At 44.1% G+C, this 21,487-nt stretch overlaps 1 protein-coding gene across 7 annotated transcripts in view; it reads right to left on the reverse strand.

The window, feature by feature from the left end:
• The window catches only part of PHKB (phosphorylase kinase regulatory subunit beta), a 1,358,073-nt gene that overhangs the window by 987,346 nt on the left and 349,240 nt on the right, over positions 1-21,487 (reverse strand). For all 7 annotated transcript variants that reach the window (XM_086945119.1, XM_086945122.1, XM_086945118.1 and 4 more), the window contains one exon: positions 6,836-6,935. In XM_086945119.1, coding sequence (XP_086801245.1) covers positions 6,836-6,935 — 100 coding nt within the window. The remainder of the gene's footprint in view (positions 1-6,835; positions 6,936-21,487) is intronic.

The following is a 21,487-nucleotide window of genomic DNA, read 5'->3' on the forward strand; positions in this document are numbered from 1 at the left end:
TGGTCCATGGACAAGTAGATATTTTATTTAATTCAACATCCCTGAGAACCCAACCTTATTAATGGACAGCAAGTCTTTCCCAGTATGTTATCCTGTATACTTTATGCTTTTTAATATAACACATAAATTACTGCCACATGCATTAGGCAATCTCAAATACATCTTGCATTAAGACTTATTGAACAGAATTTGGACTGCCAGTTAAAGAATCAAATCTTTACCACTGAAATTTAATTTTTATTAAATTGTATACATTAACCTGGGGTCAAACTAGGTACATTCATCTGTTGAGGGGTTGGGAGTTAAGAACACCTTGGCGGAATCTTTGCTACACTGGCTCAATCTTGACTAATTTGCAGTATTACAGGTTAGGCTTGTAATGCGAAATTTCTCAAATGACCGCGTTAAACTATGTCATGTCATTTCAAGTCCGCTCAGGGAAAAAATCTATTTCGGGAGCTTAGGAACAACACAAACAAACAGAACGCAAGTAGTGGTTGTTCACAGGACTTGTGTTTTTCACTTTATTTTTTAGTGCAAAATGCATCTATACATTTCATCCTGAAATACAGCGCTAAATGCCATTTTTATATATCGAGCAATTTTGTATCCTTCTGAAATTTCACATAACGCAAAAAGGAAATTAAGCCAATTTCGCACACCTCTAGGGTTCAGGTTGCATGGAAGGCAAACACCTCTTATGTTGCCTTTACGTCTTTAGTTAAATCTCAACTTCAGTTAAACTCCCAAGTTACACACTGTTTGAACATTAAGAAGAGTAAACAAGCAGACTAATTATCTGCTTCATGTAATAGTTTTACAAGGCAAGATTATTACGTAAACATGTTTTAGCAGATCAAGTTTTAACTTGAAAAGCTGATATATCCTTTTGTCTTAATAATAGGCCTGGCCAGATTTTGCCGAGTTTCACAAGTGACTAAAAAAGTCTGCCATGCTACGCGGACTTCCGCCAATGGTGGAGTGCATTGGCTCACGCCATTCACGCAGATTTTTAGCACCGGGTGTTTGTACCACACTGGAAAATCAGCATGAATGGCACCATGCGCAGGGCAAGAGGGCGCTGCTTCTTTCTGTCACTCGAATAGATTTTCTACTCAAGCGGCATCTTCCTCAACGCAAATGGATGGTTTCTCAACACGAGAGGCCACGAGCATCCACTATCGCCCGCGTTGAGAAATCTAGCTGGGAAGTGGTCTAGAGTTGGATTTTCTTTGCTTGCTCTCGCCAACTAAACATCAGCGAGCGAGGAAAAAAGCAGAGCGGAGTTTTTCAGAACTCCACATGCTCCGCGGAGCGTAGAAAACTCCGCAGACTTCAAGAACAGAGTGGAGTTTACTGCCCAGGCCTACTCAATAACTGATGTACTGTCAGAGCAGCTCAAAACTTGTACAAGTGCAATTCCATTTCTATGCTTTCAAAACATACTGATAACCTGCTAATGTGGTAATGTGATTATTCAGTGGCATTTAAAAAAAAGTTAGTTAGTTGCAGAAGTTCTATTGCTGCAACCGAATACACCACACAAATAGAAAGGTAGAGTTTGTTCTGTGTTGCATGATCAGTGTTATGGAAAAATGTGTTAAAGTACATGCTAATAAAAAAAAATTTTAAAGTGACAATCTAACAAACCTATAACTTAATATTTGACGAATGTAGTAAGTTACGTGTGAAGCAAATATGCTTATGCCCCTGAACATTAGATCACAGAAGACAAGGACCAATTTGCCACACAATTCTGTCTTTTTTGCCTTGCTCACCCTTCCACTTTTCTAAAGCACCTGTTTTATCCAGTTTCTCTCCACATCCAGATGCTTTTTATGCCAGAGAAAACAAGGTCAGCACCTTTTGTTCTAGCCAAAGACTGGTTTTAAAATCTTCTTTCTTTCATTTCTCCTCGAAACCACTAGCACAGGGAAAAATACACATTATCCCCAATTGTCGGAATCCAGAAATTTGGGGTCATGAAAGGGAGAGCAGCTTTTGCAATTTAACGTTTTTTTCGAAAGTATGTCACAGTCATACAAAGTGTTTCAGAAATACAGAAGATCAAACGTTCTGTTAAAATATAATGCCGTTCACTTGTTTGTAAATAAGAAGTCACTCCATGCAGAAAAAAAAAATGTTTTCGCTATCAACATTCGAAAAAAGCAAGTCACGCCCTTGCACTTTGCGATGCGTGGATGAAACACGTTTCCAAACGTCAGTGTCTATAGATTACTTCAACAAACAATACATGTCCAACCCTTATTTATACAGATTTCAAAATCTGAAAATTATGAAACTTCATGTTATCAACTGAATAGACAGATACATGAACTGCTTAATGACGGTTTTGAATAAAAACAAAGCAGGGCAAAGGATGAAGCAAGTGTGGCACCGATATTTTCATTCACATTTATTTTTGCAGCATATTGTATTCTGCCAACCAGATGAGAATGTACCCGTCAGAAAGTCATCTCGAAGTCAACAATTTGATTAAAAGAACAAATAATGCAAAAAAATGTAAGGCCTTGAGCTAGCTCTCGTGTGCATCATTTAATGGAGTATAATGTACTAGATTGAAATAATTTAAAATCTTAAGGACATTTTTTTTATGTTACAGTCCTTACCATAGATGTACACATATGTTGCATAAATTACATGCTACATATTTTGAAACCGGGGCTCATGTAATGGCCCTTTGCGCCAATCCGGACCTTTGGCTGGGCTCCCACCGTCAGTGTGTTGCTGCCTGCCTCTATTGATTTCGGGAAGAGAAGTCACTAATCTTTGAACTTCTGAGCAAGAAACCCCTTCTTACAGAATAAAGTTCAAACACTGCATGTATCAAGGAAAGAGCAGAGAGAATTTCATTGAGGGCAGCCAGCCAATCACAGCCATGGAAAACCTACTTCACTTCCTCTGGAGTGAGGAAGAAAGGAGCAGCGATGGACAAGTCTTCTTGGCTGGCACTGTGGCAGGTAAGCAGGTCAAGAAGACACCCAGCTGACAGTACACCTGGGCCTTTGAATATCTCTGCTTGGGCCACCACTCTCTCGGCAGCCCTAGTTGCCAGCCCAGGACAGCCAGCTCTTAGCAGCGGCTCCCCCATAAATGGCAGAGGAGCATCGCCCCACTGCAGATGAAAAATAAAACTATAACAAGACAAGTTTATTAATGTTTTATTTCTCACTGACAGCCGACGCTGCCGAGTCTAGGGCGGGGCTGGGCTGTCCTCTCTTGGACAGACAGCAGCACTGTAAGTGCGCATGTCAGTTTAGCCGGCCGTCTTAGGACAGCCAAACTGACATGCACACTTAGATTTATCCAACCCAGCTAGATTGTACAGCAGGGTGGAGAAAAGGCACAGGCTCTCAGTCCCTTAGTGAGCACAAAACCGGGCCGCTGAGACCAATCCTAACACTCATGTCATGCTTGGAAATAGCATGAGAGCAGGGTCTGGATTGGGTGAGGAGTCTGGAGCCTCTGGCATCAGTGGCTTTCTAGAGTGTCTGCACCCCCAGATGCACTGCCAAAGCAAATTGATATGACCACTGTGGAGAGTCCTAGACTTGGGATCATATTGATAAATACAGTCCACCCACAGAACAGGGTAGATGGGATGGTCAATGAGGAATCTCCGGAAAGATTGAGTCTCTACCAGATAGAGTGGTACTAAAGGTAGGTAACTTGTTTTTCTAGCTGCAGATTCCTCACCTTAGGAATAGATACCAAAGCAGTACCTATTTGGAGGAGGTTCTGTGAATGGACTCAAACCAGAAATACCTGCAGAACGAAGCGGGTAAAGTGCCCTTTCCTGTGAACTCGACTGTCCAGGCAGTAGTGCTTTATGAATGTACAGAAGGACAGCCCTATAACCATCTGGCAAATGTCTGGGACAGAGATTCCTCATGCCACTGCAGAGATAGCAGCTTTGGCCCTAGTAGAAGGAGCATGCAGTCCAGCTGGAGGCTGATTTTTGACCAGTGCACAGCAGATCTTAATGCAGAGCACGACCCAAGGGGAGATGGTTCTCTTCTGCACAGCCTTTACTTCCTTCACTCCAGAGAACCCCACAAAGAGCTGAACATCGAGCTGGTGGTCTTTGGGGCAATCAATATAAAAGTGGAAATCTCCTCTGAAATCCAAATGGATGAGTGTCTCCTCCTCCATAGAGGGGTGAGGCAGAGCATAAAACGCTGACAGGGTGACGTTTTGACTGAACGGCGTCACAACTTAGACAAGAAGGATGCCCGAATCTACAAAACCAGCTTGTCTGGTAAGAAGGTGGTATACAACAGATTGACACAGAGATCCTGAAGTTCACTCACACCCCACATTACAGTTAAGGAGAGGAGAAATACTGTCTTAAAGTAGAGAGGCCGCAAAGGGCAGCCATGAAGCAGTTCAAAGGAAGTGCACATCAGAAAAGTGAGGATCACACTGGGGCATGATAAAGGGAGAGAGAGGAAACAAATGTTGTAAATCCTTCAAAAAGCGCATAACAACTGGAGACAAACAATGAGGACTGATTCAGCAACCACAACAAGGCTTAGGTATTCTTTAACTGTGCCCAGAGCAAAGCCTTGCTGAGGTAGGGCCAAAAAAAACCAAAAAAATCAAGCAATCTCGCCAGGAGGAGTTCTATCAGCTGAGCACTGCACCAAGCCACAAATTTATTCCAACCATAGGCGTATACAGCTTCTGTGGCGAGACACCTGGCTGCCAAAATGACAATGACCTCCATAGGAAGATCGAAGGTGTTCAGCTGTCACCGCTCAAACTCCAAGCATGAAGGTGGAGATTGCAAAGGACCAGGTGCAGAACAATTCCTTGCTGCTGCAACAGCAGGTACTCCTGGAGGGGTAGCCTAATTGGAGTACAGCTGCTCATGCCTAGGAGTCCTGGATAACATTCTCTGTACCCAATCTGATGCCAATAGGATGACTTGGGCCCAGTCAGTCCTGCCCTTCTTAACAAACTCTGGGAAGGAGTGGTATCAGCAGGAAAGCATGCAGAAATCCTGAGTTCCACTCGAGGATGAACGCGTTTCTGACTGAGAGACACATTGGAAACTGCAATGAACAGGACGGCCCTATAAACACCTGGCAAATGTCTGGGACAGAGATTCCTCATGCCAAGAGCTTATTTATTCTCGATGGTGCTAACAGATTGAGCCAAGATTCTCTACCTATTCGTGCAAGAAACCTTGTTCCGCCTCCAGATGTACCCGCCACTCATGATCCACTAGGGGTCATGGGGTGAGCTTGTCCGCACTGGCATTCAATGATCCTGCCATGTGGCTCACCATGAGTAAATTTCCTTGGCGGTCCAGCCAATTCCAGAGCTGCAGGGCCTCCTTGCACAGGGTCCATAACCCCACTCTACATTGATGGATGCTGAAACACATGGCTGCGGTGTTCTCCTTGAACACCTGTATCAGCCTCCCCTTGATGGATGGAAGGTAGGCTTTCAATACCAAGTGGATGGCCCCTGGCTCCAGAAGGTTGATATTGAGCTGGACCTCTGCCGGAGACTCGAAGCCTCTGATTTCCATCTCTCCCAGATGGCCATCCCAACCCATTCGTCCCCACTGTAACCTCCAAAGATGAGCTGCTATCATAACCATCATTTTCGTGAACACCATGGGGGCACTGGTGAGATCAAAGGGGAGCACAGCAAACTTAAGGTGCTCCTGTCCCACCACAAACTGCAGTTTATGCCAATGGGCCTGCAGGGCAAGGATATGGAAATAGACATCCTGTAGGTCTAACACCACCTTCCAGTCTTCCAGGGCAGAGGGCAGACACGACCTGACCCAGTATGTTCATTTTGAATTACTCATTCTGGCTGAAGGCATTGAGGCAGGTCTAAAATCAGACTGAGGCATGTGTCCTTTTGGAGGACTGGAAAGGAGTGGGAATAATAACCACATCCTACTTCAGACACTGGCACCCGCTCATAGCTTCTATGGCCAAAAAGCCTTGAACTTTTTGAGGCAAAACAGAGAGATGGTCCTCCTTCAGTTGCTCGAAGTGTGGTGGAAGGTGTGGCGGCGTGGCAAGAAAGGGCAGGGCATAGCCCTTTTGAATAATTTGCAGAACCCTCCTGTCTGATGTTACGGCTTGCCAACCAGGCAAGTAAGGTCGGATCTTGCCTCCGGCCCGGTGTTATATAAGTATATATCTGTTTTATTTATACAGCACAAAAAAAGTTTACGATGGACTGCACACTGTAAACCAGAAAGCTTGGAAGATGATTTAGGACAATATACATCATGATATATTTTACCTTAAATCCTACGGTTACACAAGGTTTAAAACAGTAACTAAGATTTTTTTTTTACATATTTCCAATAACGTCATGAAGTAATCTATGATGACACAAACGGTACTGTAACCCACAAAACAACAAACAAGGTAACAGTGGGATGCTAATTAATAGGAACAATAACATTAAGTAATCAAGTCTGATACAAAAAGAATATTCTAGTTCACAAAACAACCCATCACGTGCACCCTGGAACAAAGAGAACTGAATTTAAATGTCGCAGGGGTTATTTCCAAACTGCGTAGCAATCAGTGGCACACACTGGTAGGTCCACTCCACTATCATTTACCCGCCCACCAGTAAAAGGTTCCCAATGACTCCCTAATGCGCCATGTCACACTGAGCTCTCGGAGAACAAGGTTTGCAACTCCAAGATGCCCTTCAAAGATGAACCCCGTGAAACATGAAGCGCCATCTTTTAGCGTGACCAATTGCAGGAAAGATGGCGGCAGATTCCTCCCAAGGTATTAAGAGCCATCACAGAGTGCACCCTCGTGCGAGTTACCTTATCAGCCTGCCGCATGTAGCAATAAAGGATTCCGCGAAGGCATTTGATGGCCGAGTGCTCGAGCTCGTGAGTCCGTCCCTTGTCGTCATCGATGCGCCTGTGGAAGAGAGATAACCCGTGAGGCAGGGCAGGGATGCGCTTCAAAGACATTAAAGCAAATGAAACGGCGCAATGTTCACGGTCTGCTCCTCAGGCACTATATCATTGTTATTGCGGGCCTATCATGACGTAGTATTAATGTGGCATACGGGAGAGCAAGTAGGCCAGCGCATCTGAAACCCCATTCTCTCCCTCTGCACGTGCAATAGCTTACTTTGAATGAGGAAGTGTGTAAAGCAGAGGATGCCCCTATGGACGTGCAGAGGTACGTGATTTTATAACAGCGTTAGGTCTTAAGGGAATACAAAAGAAACAACTTAAATACAAATCATCCTGACAAAAGGCATGGTTTTATGAGGCAAAAACGTTTTCCTAAGCTGTACTGTGACCATCCGCCACCTGTACAGGTAAAAGCAGTGGGACGTTGTAGCCGGGTAAGGGGGATTTCAACGTAAGACCACGAGGGAAAATTAAATAAATAATTAATTTTCCCTCGTGGCCGAATGTCGAAATCCCCCCCCCCCCCCCCACCCAGCCCCACCGCCCTCACCTGCACGGGCCACGGCTGACTGTGACGCACAGAATTGGGATGTCTTAAGCAGTAGCACTGTCTGTAGGCCGCTTCCCTTCAGGAACTCGCTTTCTGGTGGTTACCCCCTCTAAACGCAGATACTTCACCTTTAGACTACCCTCCAGGTGGCAGACTGGATCCAGAGAGTTTTTCAGCAAAGCTTCTCAGCCCAGTAGATGGTTTTGTGCGGAACCTTGACGCCAAACAATTCTGGAAGTGACAGAGCAGAGCCACACATAAGCGCCACCCGTGTGCTGACGTCCGTTTGTTTTCTCTTTCCACGCTGTCCGACATGGAGCCTAAAACATGTGTTTGTTACAGAGTGCTGGTCCCTAACCTTGGACCTTTTTGGAGGTTTAACAGAGGCCGGTGCACAGAATGGGGGGGTGGGAGGGCAGTGAGAAATCTGCAGTTAGGTAAAGAATCCACCGGAAGGAGCGTTGCTGAAGGTAAGTAGCTTGCAGAGAGTGTTGCTGCTTATTGTGTACCTCTTCTAATGGATACTTCCAACTGCAGATTTCTCACGTTTAGAATAGATACCATAGCAGTTCCTCACAAAGGTGCACGGTCTTTGCAGTGGACTTAAACTTAAAAGTCCTGCTGAAATACATGGACAAAGTGCCCTGCCCGCTGGAGCTGGCAGTCAAGACAGTAGTGTTTCATGAACACATGCACCACTGTCCATGCATGCCACAGCTTGGCAAATGACAGGCACTTCTCACACCAACATAATCATAGCAGACTTGGCCCTGTTGGACTAGGCACTCAGACCCTCAAAGTGCTGTTCCTTGGCCGGTGTGCAGCAGATCATGATGCAGAGGGCCATCGACCTCGAGATGGTCCTCTTCTGCACAGCCTTCCCTCTCTTTGCTCCAGAAAACCTCACAGATGACTGTCCACTCAATGGTCCTTGACACTAGCAATTTAAAAGCTTAAAGCTCCTTTGGGTCCAACAGATGTAGCCCCTCCTCCTCTTTCAAAGGGTGGAGGGGAGAATACAATGTTGGAACAATGATCAACTACCCAATGTGGTAGTCACAAACATATTGAAAAAGGCCACCCTAGTCCTTAGCGCCAATGTGTTTGGGAAGAAGGCAGTGCATGGCGGTTTCAATGAAAGTATCTGCAGTTTGCCAACTTGACCAGCTAACAATCACAATGAGGAAGATAGACTATAGAGTAAAAAAAGATGCAGCCATCAACTATGCAGAGGCTCGAACGGTGTGCACATAAGAAATTTCAAAACACCAAGTCAAAGTTCCTTCGCTGTATCACAAACTGAGCAGAAACATGAGAGTCAAACCTTTAATAAAATGCATTACAACTGGTGATTTAAACAAGGATGGCAAATGCATTAAGGCAAAAGAGCCAACCAATCATTTATTCAGTGCCCACTGCAGGATCTTGCTAGGCTAAAGAAAGAACAAACAAGAGAACGTCTGACAGTTTCACTTGCAAGGATCAGTGTCCAGCGCACCACGCCAGATTATAAAATTGTCTCAGCGAACAGCATTGACGGATTTCGGGGGTAGGTGTTAGGCAGTGAGGCCTGCATGCACAACCTAAGGAAGCAAGTCAAATGCAGTTACTTGCCACCACTCAATCTCCATATATGGAGATCTAAATTGCAGAGGTTTGGATTAAGGTCCCTACCCAGTTGCTGAGACAGAAGGTCTTACCAAAGCAGCAGGGTCATCGGAAGACAGATGCTATTGTCGAGACATTTTGAGTACCATGCTATCCTGGCCCCACCTGGGTCAATTAGTATGATTTGGTTCAAGTTGTTCTTGAGTTTCGAACTCGAGGCAGGAGAGGTAGCAGCAGGAAGGAATACATGAGTCCATTTCAACATTCCAGCCGGAACACGTCTCTTATCAAGCATGCACGCAAAAACTCCAACGTGCAAGATGGCTGACATGGTGCATTACCAAGATAGGCAAATAGATCTAGCCAGAGTGGTCTCACTTGATCCAAAATGCCCTGCCCCTCAGGGTGCACACGCCACTCATGATCATTCAGGTGATGTCTGCTCATTTCACCTGCTCTGACATTCAGGGACCATACCAGGTGGTTGGCGATTGGAACAATATTTACCTGCTCCAGCCACCACCAATGATGTACAGTCTCTTGACACGGGCTCCGGACACCTGTCGACTCTGCTTGTTGCAGTACCCCATGACATGGTATTGTTCATGAGAACCTGCACCAGCCTCCCCATGAAAGATTATTCAATAAATGGGGTTAACCCTATAAGTCAAAGGACCTGGGTATCAATTAATATAAGAAAACAATATGGTCCTGGACATATTTAAAAGAACACAAATCAATGTATGAATTGTTATTTACACTTAAAGGAACAAATCCTGCAGGAAAAAAGGGGGGAGATGGAAAAACGATAAACAGCCAGATACATGTATTAATCGTTCATAGTACCCAACATCCTTATTAAAGAGTAAATCTTTTCATCAGTCACAATATTTCAATTTATTTACAATATATATAAAACATATGTACACAAATACAATTCGAATAAAATGAGGGAAACTGCCAGATGCAGTAAGTATGTGAAAAGAAGGTGCTCAAGTGATTAGAAGAAGGAAAAAATTCAAAAGGGAAAATTCAGATAATTTAAGCTCAACTAAAATGTGATTCTTCTAGTTGAACTACAAAGAGGCCTGCCCGTACAATGTTCAAAAACCAATTAAACAGGGGCAAAACCTAGGAGGTGACAAGGAAGCGGGAACATGGGAACAAGGTGCAGGCCTCAAATTGGCGGGGGGAAAACCGTCGACGTTTCGACCCTGGCGCAATACGGAGTAAATTGACACCTCTGCTGTGGGTCTCTTCAGGACTGGACAGTGGGGAAGTGGGGCAGGGATATACCAAGGTTGCAATATGAAACAAGGGTCCAGACAATGAATGAGGACGACCCGTTTATGGTGTGCCAGATACTAATCCAATGTAGTATTAATATCAAACAAGTGGAAATTATCCTGTAGTTGATCCAAAACGTCAAACATGCGTGGCCAGAAGGATTTGAAGATGGTTGGGCGGCAGTGGCAGAATTATAATACCATTGGCAACATCACCGGCACTTAATCTCCCATATGTCCCTGTCATCAAAAGATTAGGGTTCCATGCAAGAATAATCCCAATAATTGGGAAAAAACGCCAATTTGGTTTCTACTCGGTACACGGGCACATCAACACGTGCCTTGTTGGGTACTATGAACGATTAATACATGTATCTGGCTGTTTATTGTTTTTCCATCTCCCCCCCTTTTTTCCTGCAGGATTTGTTCCTTTAAGTGTAAATAACAATTCATACATTGATTTGTGTTCTTTTAAATATGTCCAGGACCATCTTGTTTTCTTATATCCCCATGAAAGATAGCAGGAAAACCTTCAAGACCACATGAAAATCCCGATGCTCCAGTAAGTTACTGTAGACATAGCTCTGCGCTAGAGAACAGAGTCCTTTAATGTCCACCTCCCATAGATGACCTCCTCACTGAACCCAGTAGAAATGCGTCATTCATCACAGAGTGGTCTGCTACTAGACATGTTGTGAAAGGTCAGCCAGCACTGCAGATTTTGGGAATGCCTGGGCAGAGCTGGGTGGGGCGGACAGGCATCCTTGATGCCGGGCCCACTGGGATTTCAGGTTCCATTGCATCAGGGGCGTAACACAGGCCCACGCATCCCCCGCAGTGCGGGGGGGGCCCTCAAGCTCAAGGGGGCCCCCTCAGCACTGCACTTCGGCCTGAGAGCTCCTAATAGAGTCCGGAGAAGGCTCTTCCACGTACCTGCAAGGGGCCCCCTCAATTATCGTTACGCCACTGCATTGCATGGCCTGCATGTGCTACCACTCATAATTGAGAAGAAGGATGCATATGGTTACAAGGCCAAGGACCTTAGAAACACCACACTGGAATCCAGGATTGAACCCTAAATATCAAGATCAGAGCCCATATGGCCCAGTCTCGTTGTGATGGAGAAAATGGCTTAAATGGCACAATATCCAGGATGCCACAGATGAATGGAAGCCTCCGTGAGGTTAGCAGGTGGGACTCTGCATTGTTTATGGTCATGCCCAATGATTGTATGAGTTCCACGATCGTCCAGGGGTGGTCTAAGACTGACTTTGGTGAATCCACTTTCTGCAACCAGTCGTTGAGGTACTGAAATATGCAGACTCTCGACCTCTGAAGATGGACACGGACCATTGCCATCACTTTCAGGAATACCAGAGGAGACAGAGTTGAGGCTGAAAGGAAGCACAGCAAATTGAAAGTGATCCTTTCTTACTCTGGATGCAGGTGACATCTGTGGGACTGTGAAATGCATAAATGAAAATGCGCATCTTGCAAGTCTAAGGACACCATCCAGTGTCCAAGGTTCAGCGCAGATTGGATCGGAGCCAATATCAGCATTTTTAATTTGTCCTTCCATAGAAAAGGGGTTCAAGGTCCAGGATAGGCCTGAGGCTCCGTTCTATTTTGGAACGAGCAAGTAGCATAAATAATAAACCTGGCTTCTCTCTCAGTTCGGTACCCACGCAATGATACCCTTGGTAACTAAGATGTGTACATCCTACAGCAGGATAGACAGATGCACCATTGTAATTCCTTCAGTTGTGGTGGGGATGTGAAGCAGTAAGAAAATTGATGGCACAATCTAGAAGACCCATCTATTGAACGTAATGGATCGCTAACCTATGAGGAAATACTGAATACAGCCTCCCACCAGTCGAGCAGAAGTCTCTGGGGATAACCAAAAGTGGCTTGGGGGTGGCTGTAGCAGGGAAAATGGGTTTGGAGGACTGGTGCTCCTGCAGGCCTGTGCGATGTTTGCCAGTGTTGCATCCGTGACTCCAAGAGAACTGGGCTGCACCACTAGCTGGAATGCGGCTGTTGCCTATAGGCTAACATGCTGCAGTAGTTGCTAAATTTGCTGAACTGATGAAGAAATTGTTTTGCATTAGTCAAAAGCCCAAAAGAATGTGATGTGACTCTTCAATCATTCCAACGTGGAGTCCGCGTTCTACCCCCGAAGAGTCGAAATCCATCAAAGGGCATGCCCATCAGTGAAGCCTGAACATCATCTGCAGAACAGAGCACTAGTACCAACTGCTCTGGACAGTATCTAAACCTGCATGGATTCATTATTTTGCGGCATTCTGGCCATAATCGGGGCCACTGGAATTATGCTGCTCGGGAGCAGCAAACTATGCAGCAGAATTGAATAAATTATGCAAAAAGAAATGGCAAACTATGCACATAATGTGACTTTTTTAATAGTATTACTTCATTATTTTGTCATTTTTACACATAATAAATACTGTCTGGGAAAATATTTCACCTAATTAGTACTAGTTTAACAAACAAATACATAAATAGGCAAGTGAAAGATGAACCGTTAATCTTTCCAAAGGGTCTTAACATGCGTGAACACATCTTCATCTTTTTATTAACTTTTGATACGTTAGAGCTAGAAACATTTTTTTTTTTTAAATCTTCAGATTATGCAGCAGACGATGGATTATGTGTCAAATACTCAACTTTGCGAACAAAACCACAGCCCAAGAATCACAAGATTAAAGCAGCCCCACCAATAACAAATCGTCTGAGCCAAGGAGGATATAAGGTCTTCCACGACTTCTGGCAAGACTTCATTGCCCATGTTCCATAAGGCATGTGTGCGGTGGCCTAACAGACTGCATTTATGGACCGCAAGGCCAGGCTAGCAAAAGAAAACACTCACTTGCCAAAACCATCAATGTTTTTGTATTCTCTATCTGGAGGATTAAAGGAGGTAGGATTAACCCTACGGGTTGCAGGCCGTATAATAAGAATTTCCAAAATTGGGTGCTTGGTGAGGAAATCTAGAGCAATAGATGTAGTTCTGTGTCGTCTAGCTACTTGTGACTAACTGGCTGATAAGATCATAGTTTCAATCACGCAGGCATCAAGCCAACTGTGAGTGAGTCATTGAATGGGAGCAAGGCCTCTAATGTTGCTTGCTTAGGTTTAAGAATCTCTGTAAGAAAATGTGTATTAGTATCAATAGAGGGCAGCTGAAAATTCTAGACCTCAGCTCCCTCAAAACAGCCACTGCAAATGTGGCACTTTCATCCACTGGTAGCTGAAGTGGCAAGTCAAGCTCTTTTTCCGAGGACGTGTCAATCCCACTGCTGTTTTGGAAGCTAAGGTATAAGGCATCATTAGACTAATGAGGGGGAAATCAGCCATCCCCCTCCCCATCATCATCCGTATCCCAGGGTGCTCCCTCTTCTGGCACAGGACCAGAGACAGAGCAAAAAAAGAGGATGGAGTCTATATGGATAACTCCGCCCTGAAAGAGGCACCGGGTCAGAGTCCAGCAACATAAAACCGGTTGCACTTTAGTGACTCGTAATTCAACTTTGTGTGATCTAGGGGCTGCTGTCAAAATCTCTACTGGGCTCATTACTGGCCTGATAATGGCTCCCATGGAACAGGGAGCATCAAGGGAGGGTTTGCAGGTGGTAACCAAACTAAAGGCCCTTGCAGTTCCTTGTTGCCCGAAGGCACACCAGAGGGAGCCAGAAAGGCACAAAATAATTAGTGTGATCTCCTTGAAGGCCTCAATATTCTGCAAAATTGACAATGCTCCGGGGAGCTCGGGTGTAAAAGGACCAGTTGAGCAAAATGGTGCCATGGCCAGTGTCCTTGAAGAAGTGTGACTTAAATCTGGACAGTCTCATACGTTCTCTTTGGAACAAGAGTACCAGTAAGGGGTTAGGTCCGTCTTTTTTTGTGCTTTTGCCTTAACTTAATGAAGCTTTTGAACAAGAAGTGGAGTGGTCATAGGAATTGCTTTGTGCCAAGGCCCAGCTGGCAACTTTGAGAGGGAGGGGACTCATTTGCAGACTGCCACTTTTTCTTATGGGGTACAAAAGGGGGTGGTAATGGATGGAGCATCTGAATCAATCAAACACTCACACCCAGTCAAAAGATCTGGGTTTAATCCATCACGGTTCTTTAGCCCACTCTGCCACCCCAGTTCAGACATGGCTATATGCAAATCAGTCTGACCCTGTGCCTCATGGGAACAGTCCATTCCGAACTGCCAAGCCATGTCTTCCCTGGACCGGAAACAAGCTTCCGAGGACCGGTTTCTGGCATTCCAGCAGTCTTCAGCCCGGCTTGCTTGAATCCACCAACCATGGAGAACTATTGCTAACCGCTTGAATCCAGTGGCAAAGGAAACAGGGAGTTAAAGTTCCCAAATGAGTTGTGCAGTGAAGAGCATATCACAACTTTGAATCGCAACATGGCAGAATCAGACTTCCATCCATCACCGAATTCAGTACCATTAAATTTAGTTACAATACCACCTGCTATTTACAACTCAATACACAATTGTTGCTGGTCTGTGTGCATGCCGAACAGAAAAGTCAAACTCACTGGCTTTGTCAGTGCTTGCTTCTAGAGCCACTGAACCTGTCCACTTCTCCAGAAATAATTCTCATATGTAGCCATGACTAAATCAATCAAGGAAGTAACTGTGTGGCAGAAGGCTATTTTAAACGTTGTTTAAAAGTGTTTTTTCATTGACTGGCAAAATTGTGCTTTCTGTAGTGAAGATAGGTAAGTGGGTGAATGGGAGAAAGTGTTTATGGGTGAGTGAGTGCATGAATGGATGGATGAATAGTGTGTGGCCAATTTGGTGGAAGAATTGTTGAATACATGTGTGTAAAAAGATGGACGACTCGGTGAAGGGACGCGTGCAGCTGCGGTCCGTGCAGGTAACAGCGGTGGGGCCAGGTAAGGGGGGGTTGTCGAGGGAAGATGCCAAGGGAAATTTAAATAAATAATTAATTTTCCCTGACGTGCAGATAACGCCTTGACTGATCTATGTAATGCTATGTATGAACACCATCTTGCATGCTATTGAACCAGCAACTACGTACTTAACTACTACTATGTATGAGCACTTAGTAACAAATGTAATCAATCCGTGTATTGACCACTAAGTTTATTTCTGAAATAAAAAGATTTTATAAAAAAAAATGCCCTCTGCTTCGTCCCTCGAAACCCCCCCCTTACCTGGCCCCACTGCTGTTACCTGCATGGACCGCGGCTGGATGCGTACATGAACAGATGTAGTCAGTTTACACCTATGTTACAGGTAATGCCCTCAGACAGCGGTAGTGATGGCCTACAAAAGCAAAGGACTATCAATATGACACCAATGCAAGCAGTACACTAGCAGCACAAAGCTCGGGATGGGAAGTTGGTTGCCTGTTTAAACTTTTTTAAACAAAAAGTCTGACCATCTGTAGGCGGACTCAGGGACTCAAACAACGAATGTCCAGTCAAATGGTCACTTCTGTAACGAGGTAAAACTCCATGACCGAGATCTACAATGGACCTAGTGCAGGCGGTTTCGAAATGTGAATAATGGTTACAACAATCAGTGGCTGAATGAGGCAGAACACTTGTCCCCGTTTGTCTCTTATGTGTGTTGATTGCATAAGCTCAGGCACCCACCTACAAATGTGTGGGGGTACAGAGTTAGAAAGAACAGAGAGAGAGGGAGAAAAAAGAAAGACACGGGAAGACCGGTGGGAGCACCCACACACACAATTAAGACAGATTAGAGGTTGGGGGTGGAGGAGTAAGACAGGGACATGTAAGGGGCAATTAAAATGACCATAGAATACTGAAGTAAATGGAATACCGAGTATTTTTTCAAAACACATTTGCCAAATTAGACTCCCCAATTTAAGAATAATATTCATTTTGAAACAGTTTTCAAATAATTGTATGCAGGCTTTAAGTTTAATCATTGCTAAACAATGCAGGTAATCAAAAATGAGAAACAGCACCGTGACGGACTAAAGAAAAAAGCATTTTTCAATACCACATAATTCCTTACTTCAGTTTTTGAAGTTTCTAAGTGCTGTAAGTAACCGGTGCTATGCTTACAATCAGAATGTATCTTCTAACACCATATTTCCTGCTTCCAGCTTCTACACACTGTTAGCTCTAATCTGTTCACGCAGGAGTGCACATTAAAGGAGTAAATTAGCAGATTTTTGGTTAGTGCTCTAAAAATGTAGTTTTCACATCAACATGGGTGAAAGAGTTTGAGAAATGAGAAACTCGTCACAAACGGATATCCTGTCTTCCGTATTAGAAGTGCATTATCGCTTATGGCACTTGTAAAACGAAGGATGAGATATTCATCATGATTTGATGGAATATGCCATCAGGCAAACTCTAACCAAGGCACGAAGGGCCAGATGTAGCTAGCCAAATTGCGATCGCAAACGCAAACGCTGAAATTCTGTGAATTTCAGCGTTTGCAATCGCAATTCAGCTGTGTGCAATGTAGGAATGCAAATACCTACGCACAAAATAAGGAATCGCAAAAATTGTGATTCCTTATTTTGCGCAAGCATCTAGAGAATCGCAATCTATGATTCCTTAAATGCTATGCTAGTAGGCATTGCAAATTGCGATACAGCCTTAAGGAATCTGAAATTACCACCAACTTCAAGCTGGTGGTAATTTGCGATTTCCTTTAAAAAAGCAATTTTTTTTTGCTTTTTTACAAGTGCCATATGGCACACATTCATGCCCTTAAGAAATGGATGTGTGCCACATGTGTACACATACACCTTTCAGGGGTGCTGCAGGGTGTCCCTTTGGAATCCTTGCACCCTTGAAATTGCGCACACAATTTGCCAGTACCTTTTGGGTACTCGCAAATTGCGTGCACAATTCCTATTCATTCCTATGGGTCTCTAGGCCCATAGGAATAAATAGGAAGGTATTCCTTGATTGTGAATCGCAATTTGCAATGGCGGAATATTCAGGAATCGCAAAAAATATTGCGATTCCTACCTATATGGCATTTTGCGAATTCTTAATAGCGATTCCCTAAAAATCGCTATTACGGACTCGCTAAACAGTTTTTACCTACATCTGGCCTAAAGACTGCTATTCCGTTAAAAGTTTGAAAAGAGTGCCGTCAGTTAAACACAAATAAACGTTAAATATACTATAACAAGAAATAGAGACTGCTCCCCTTAACCAGGAAGTTATTTATTTAAGTTTCTGGTCATTTGTTTGCACGTCCTCTTCTGTAGTCGCTGATGAGGTTACAAATTATTATACAGAGGGTTGCTACCTGGCCTGAAATCACTGTGGGCCACCTCAGCCGGGTCAGCCCATATGTGCTGCGAGAGGACAGTGCAGCGGGGGAACTATTTGCCACCTCCTCTGGAAGCAGTTGTGTCCAAAGGCTTCATCACCCTAAGAGAGGTAGGGATAAGTCCCTCGAGCTGCTGGGGAGACATGCTGGCACTTCCACATTCAAGGCAAGGTGAGGGAGGTGGGGCTTTCGCTAGAAGCCCAAAGCGGCTTACCCATGCACCGCCTCCTGCCGCACGTTCTCATTCTATGCTTGGCTGGAGGCAAAACTGAGGCGGCCTCTGTCACCTGCCCTACCACTCCCGATGCAGACTCGCACACTAAGTGGCAAAATGCTGTCACTCAAGCTTTCTGAGACACAAAACACCGAATGGCTAGATTTGAGTGGATTCAAAATGTGACACACTCTTGAAAGGAGTGCCTGAAGGGGATTGACCTAAAATCAGCTATGTAATTTTTATCTATAATATTATAGTTTAATTTTTAAAAAACTTGGCAAATACCTTTAAAGGTCTGTGAACATACCTAAAAAAGAATGCTTGAAGAAAAAAAAAAAAAGAACGCAAAAATATATTTATATGGATTAGGAAAGGCAACCGTGGATTTCAAATGGGCAGAGATGTAAAGATCGACTTAAGAAGCAAACTTTCAGTGGGGTTTGCGCCTGGACATGCATTTTTTATTCTGATCTAAAAATAAACTTACAAAGTTTGAATGAAATATATTTTGTCTCTTAATCAATTCTAATTAGCTTGTTTCCGACTGCAAAAAGTGCATATCTCGTGCTTTCAGGCAGGACAAGAGTGATTATCATCTCAATGCATTGCGCTGAATGTCAGAACAGAGTAAATTATTCATGGTGCTGCTGGTACTCCACAGATGAACTAACGCCATGATGGAATTCTGTGCCCTAGAAGAAAAATGTGAAGTGCTGTATGGAACAGCACAGGTTCAATAGAATATTCTTGGGTATCTGAGATTACATCACATCTTTCCCTTAGCCACACAATTTCGTTTTTTCCCATTTATTACAATTTTAGAAATCATTTCTGGCAATTTTGACTAAAAATGAATTCACATGCAGCAAAATCCGGAATACTTGATTTGTCTTACAGAACAGTTTTTATAATGGCTTCCTTCTAGTCAGTGCTAGTAGCAACCACAAGGGGTGAGGTTAAAAACAAAAACAGAACATTCCCTCAATCAACACAGAGAAAATACAACAAGCACTGGCGTTGCCAATAGGTCTCGCAGTAGGAAAGTTTGAGCTATTGGTTTTCTAAATGACATTTTATTTTTTTGTTTTGTCATTTACAATGCCAATAGCTTACACTCGCGTAAATGCGAGACCTATTGCATTGCAAATGCTTTTTATTTTATCTCCCGTTATTCCTAGGTTGCTAAAACGCATTCCCCTTGGGTTCTCTCTTCCGTAAAGGCCTCAAAACCTTTTTATTCAATCAGGCTTTCCCGCTGTAAATTGTCCTCATTGCTCCCTCTCACTGTACCAGTTTCTATTGCCTCTCCTCTGCTAATTTTGCCTCCATAGCGCCAAGAAACCGTATGGTGAACGCAGCGCTTTATAAGTATTTTAAATTCAAATTCAAATTCAAATTCGAGCTGGTACAACTAATCAGGGGCAGGTACATCTGGCGTTCTCACACAGCATGCGGTCACTTGTGTAAAAAGCCTGGAAAAGTAAATAAAAAACGGCGCGGTTTCAGATGGCCCACAAATGTGCACATTACACGCTGATGTTTCTGAGAAAGAACTAAAACTTGGGGTGTCATGTCCAACTTCCAGCTCAAACCAGTCCTACAAGGCACCCTGAATAAGAATCCGCCCAGCAGCGGGTTGAAAAGCTTGTAAGAAAAACATATTAATCACAGCTTTTCATTGTTCATAAGAAGTAGCTAAAAAAATCCCCAAATCCAGGTCTGGCTTTTAAAAGACATTGTATCACTCTTCTTCACTCTGCCCCTAAACCCTATCGCACTGCTCCCAGAAAGGGCAAGTTAAGTGCTGCTCAAAGCGGTATTCTGGCACAGTGAGGAGTACTGTTAATCTGATACTTCCACCACTAGACATTGTTGTTTTCTGTAGGAGGCACTAGAACGTGTTCTCAGTCCCGGTGCACTCTGGGTATTTCATGAAGAGTGTACATTTGGGAGTGTGAGATAACGAGGTGCCCGGCTGGAGCACTTCTTGTGAAGGGGAGAGGCCAGAACAGTACCGGGTCGGGGTCACAGAACCTCCAATCCCAGAAGAGCAAGAGCCACACAGAGTGTACCGGCATGGTACGGCTTTTATCGACCTTGGGTCAAAGAACGTCTGAGTAGGCCATACAGGGGTATGCAGTAGTAGTTAGTACCCGCCACACCCGAACAGGTATCAGCGGTAAATTCTAACGCCACGCAGTCAGCCTGCCGGCTGGAAAGTAATGGGTGCTACTTTACACCATAAAATCTAGCATCCACAAAGGAATCTAGTTAGATGGGCATTCTATGTCATTTATAAACATGTACATAAAATATTAGGTTTCCACTTGCACATATCAAATAAGGTTACACGCAAAAGGTGCACACCAATCTATGCACTGCAGAAACATGACAAAAAGCTAGTAAAATTCGTTTTGTTTATAGCATATTAACAACTTCATAATTGGCGCATGGAATATAGAAGTGTGCAAATTATATTTTCCAGGTAATTTTCTAAAATTTAATTTAAAGATCTCTCGAATTTATTTTGCACACGAAATGGTTCAAGAGACAGTGCACATAATCACGTCTTCCTGAAATCTCGAGGTTTACACTTTACAGAACAACACACTACGAGGTTTACCATTAAAGAAGTATACACAAAATAATGAGCTTTGCAAGCCCTATATATAGTCAAAATGCCGAAGCGCACTATTAATTTTAGTGCGGACTGTAGGCACTACATTGACAGTTGACCAAGGTATATTTCACACGTAACATATTATGAAATATTGTTGGCAAAATGCTGATTTCCGGACATGAAATCGTGCAGTTTATGGTTGATATTTCGAGGCCCGCCTGTACACGTTCTACTTAAAATGAGGAGTATTACATGGAGATTATACAGTGTGACGTATGTACAAGGTACACGCATCTGTGAGGCTCACGAACAAACACTCCTTTATTCTCCTGATGCCCTCTGCTTGCCTGTGAGAGGGTTGGAGCCACAGAAGTTTGCCATGAGTGGGCCATCCTCGAGCCTGACGAGGCTAGGTTTGTGAAGTAGAGATGGGGGAGAAAAGGTGGCGTGAGCTGCTTGCCTGTGAGAGGGTTGGGGCCACAGAAGTTTGCCATGAGTGGGCCATCCTCGAGCCTGAGGAGGCTAGGTTTGTGAAGTAGAGATGGGGGAGAAAAGGTGGCGTGAGGTGGAGAAACGGAGAGGTGGATGGAGCATGGAGTTAGTAAAACACTATGAAAAGTGAGACTTTGAGATCGGGCGAGCTAGTTAAACAGGAGGAGGAAAATAAAAGGTGACATATAAAAACAAGAGCGGCCGGGAAACTGAAAGTACGGCCGGCCACCGGCCAGCCATGAATAATTAGGGGAGGAGAAGCCGCAGAGCACACGCTGGGAGAAGCCCTTTGATGTGGTGGCGGCCGTGAAAAAATGCAATTAGGAGGGAGGGAGGCTGATGCGCGTGCTTGTTTGGTCACGTGATTCACGTGAACTCAAAGAAAACCGCACGAAAAAACCCGTTGTTTCACGAGTATTTTGAGCACTTGAATTCTCGCCATTTCCC

This window comes from Lissotriton vulgaris, chromosome 12, assembly GCF_964263255.1.
Source record: "Lissotriton vulgaris chromosome 12, aLisVul1.2, whole genome shotgun sequence".
Classification (NCBI taxonomy): Eukaryota; Metazoa; Chordata; class Amphibia; order Caudata; family Salamandridae; genus Lissotriton; species Lissotriton vulgaris.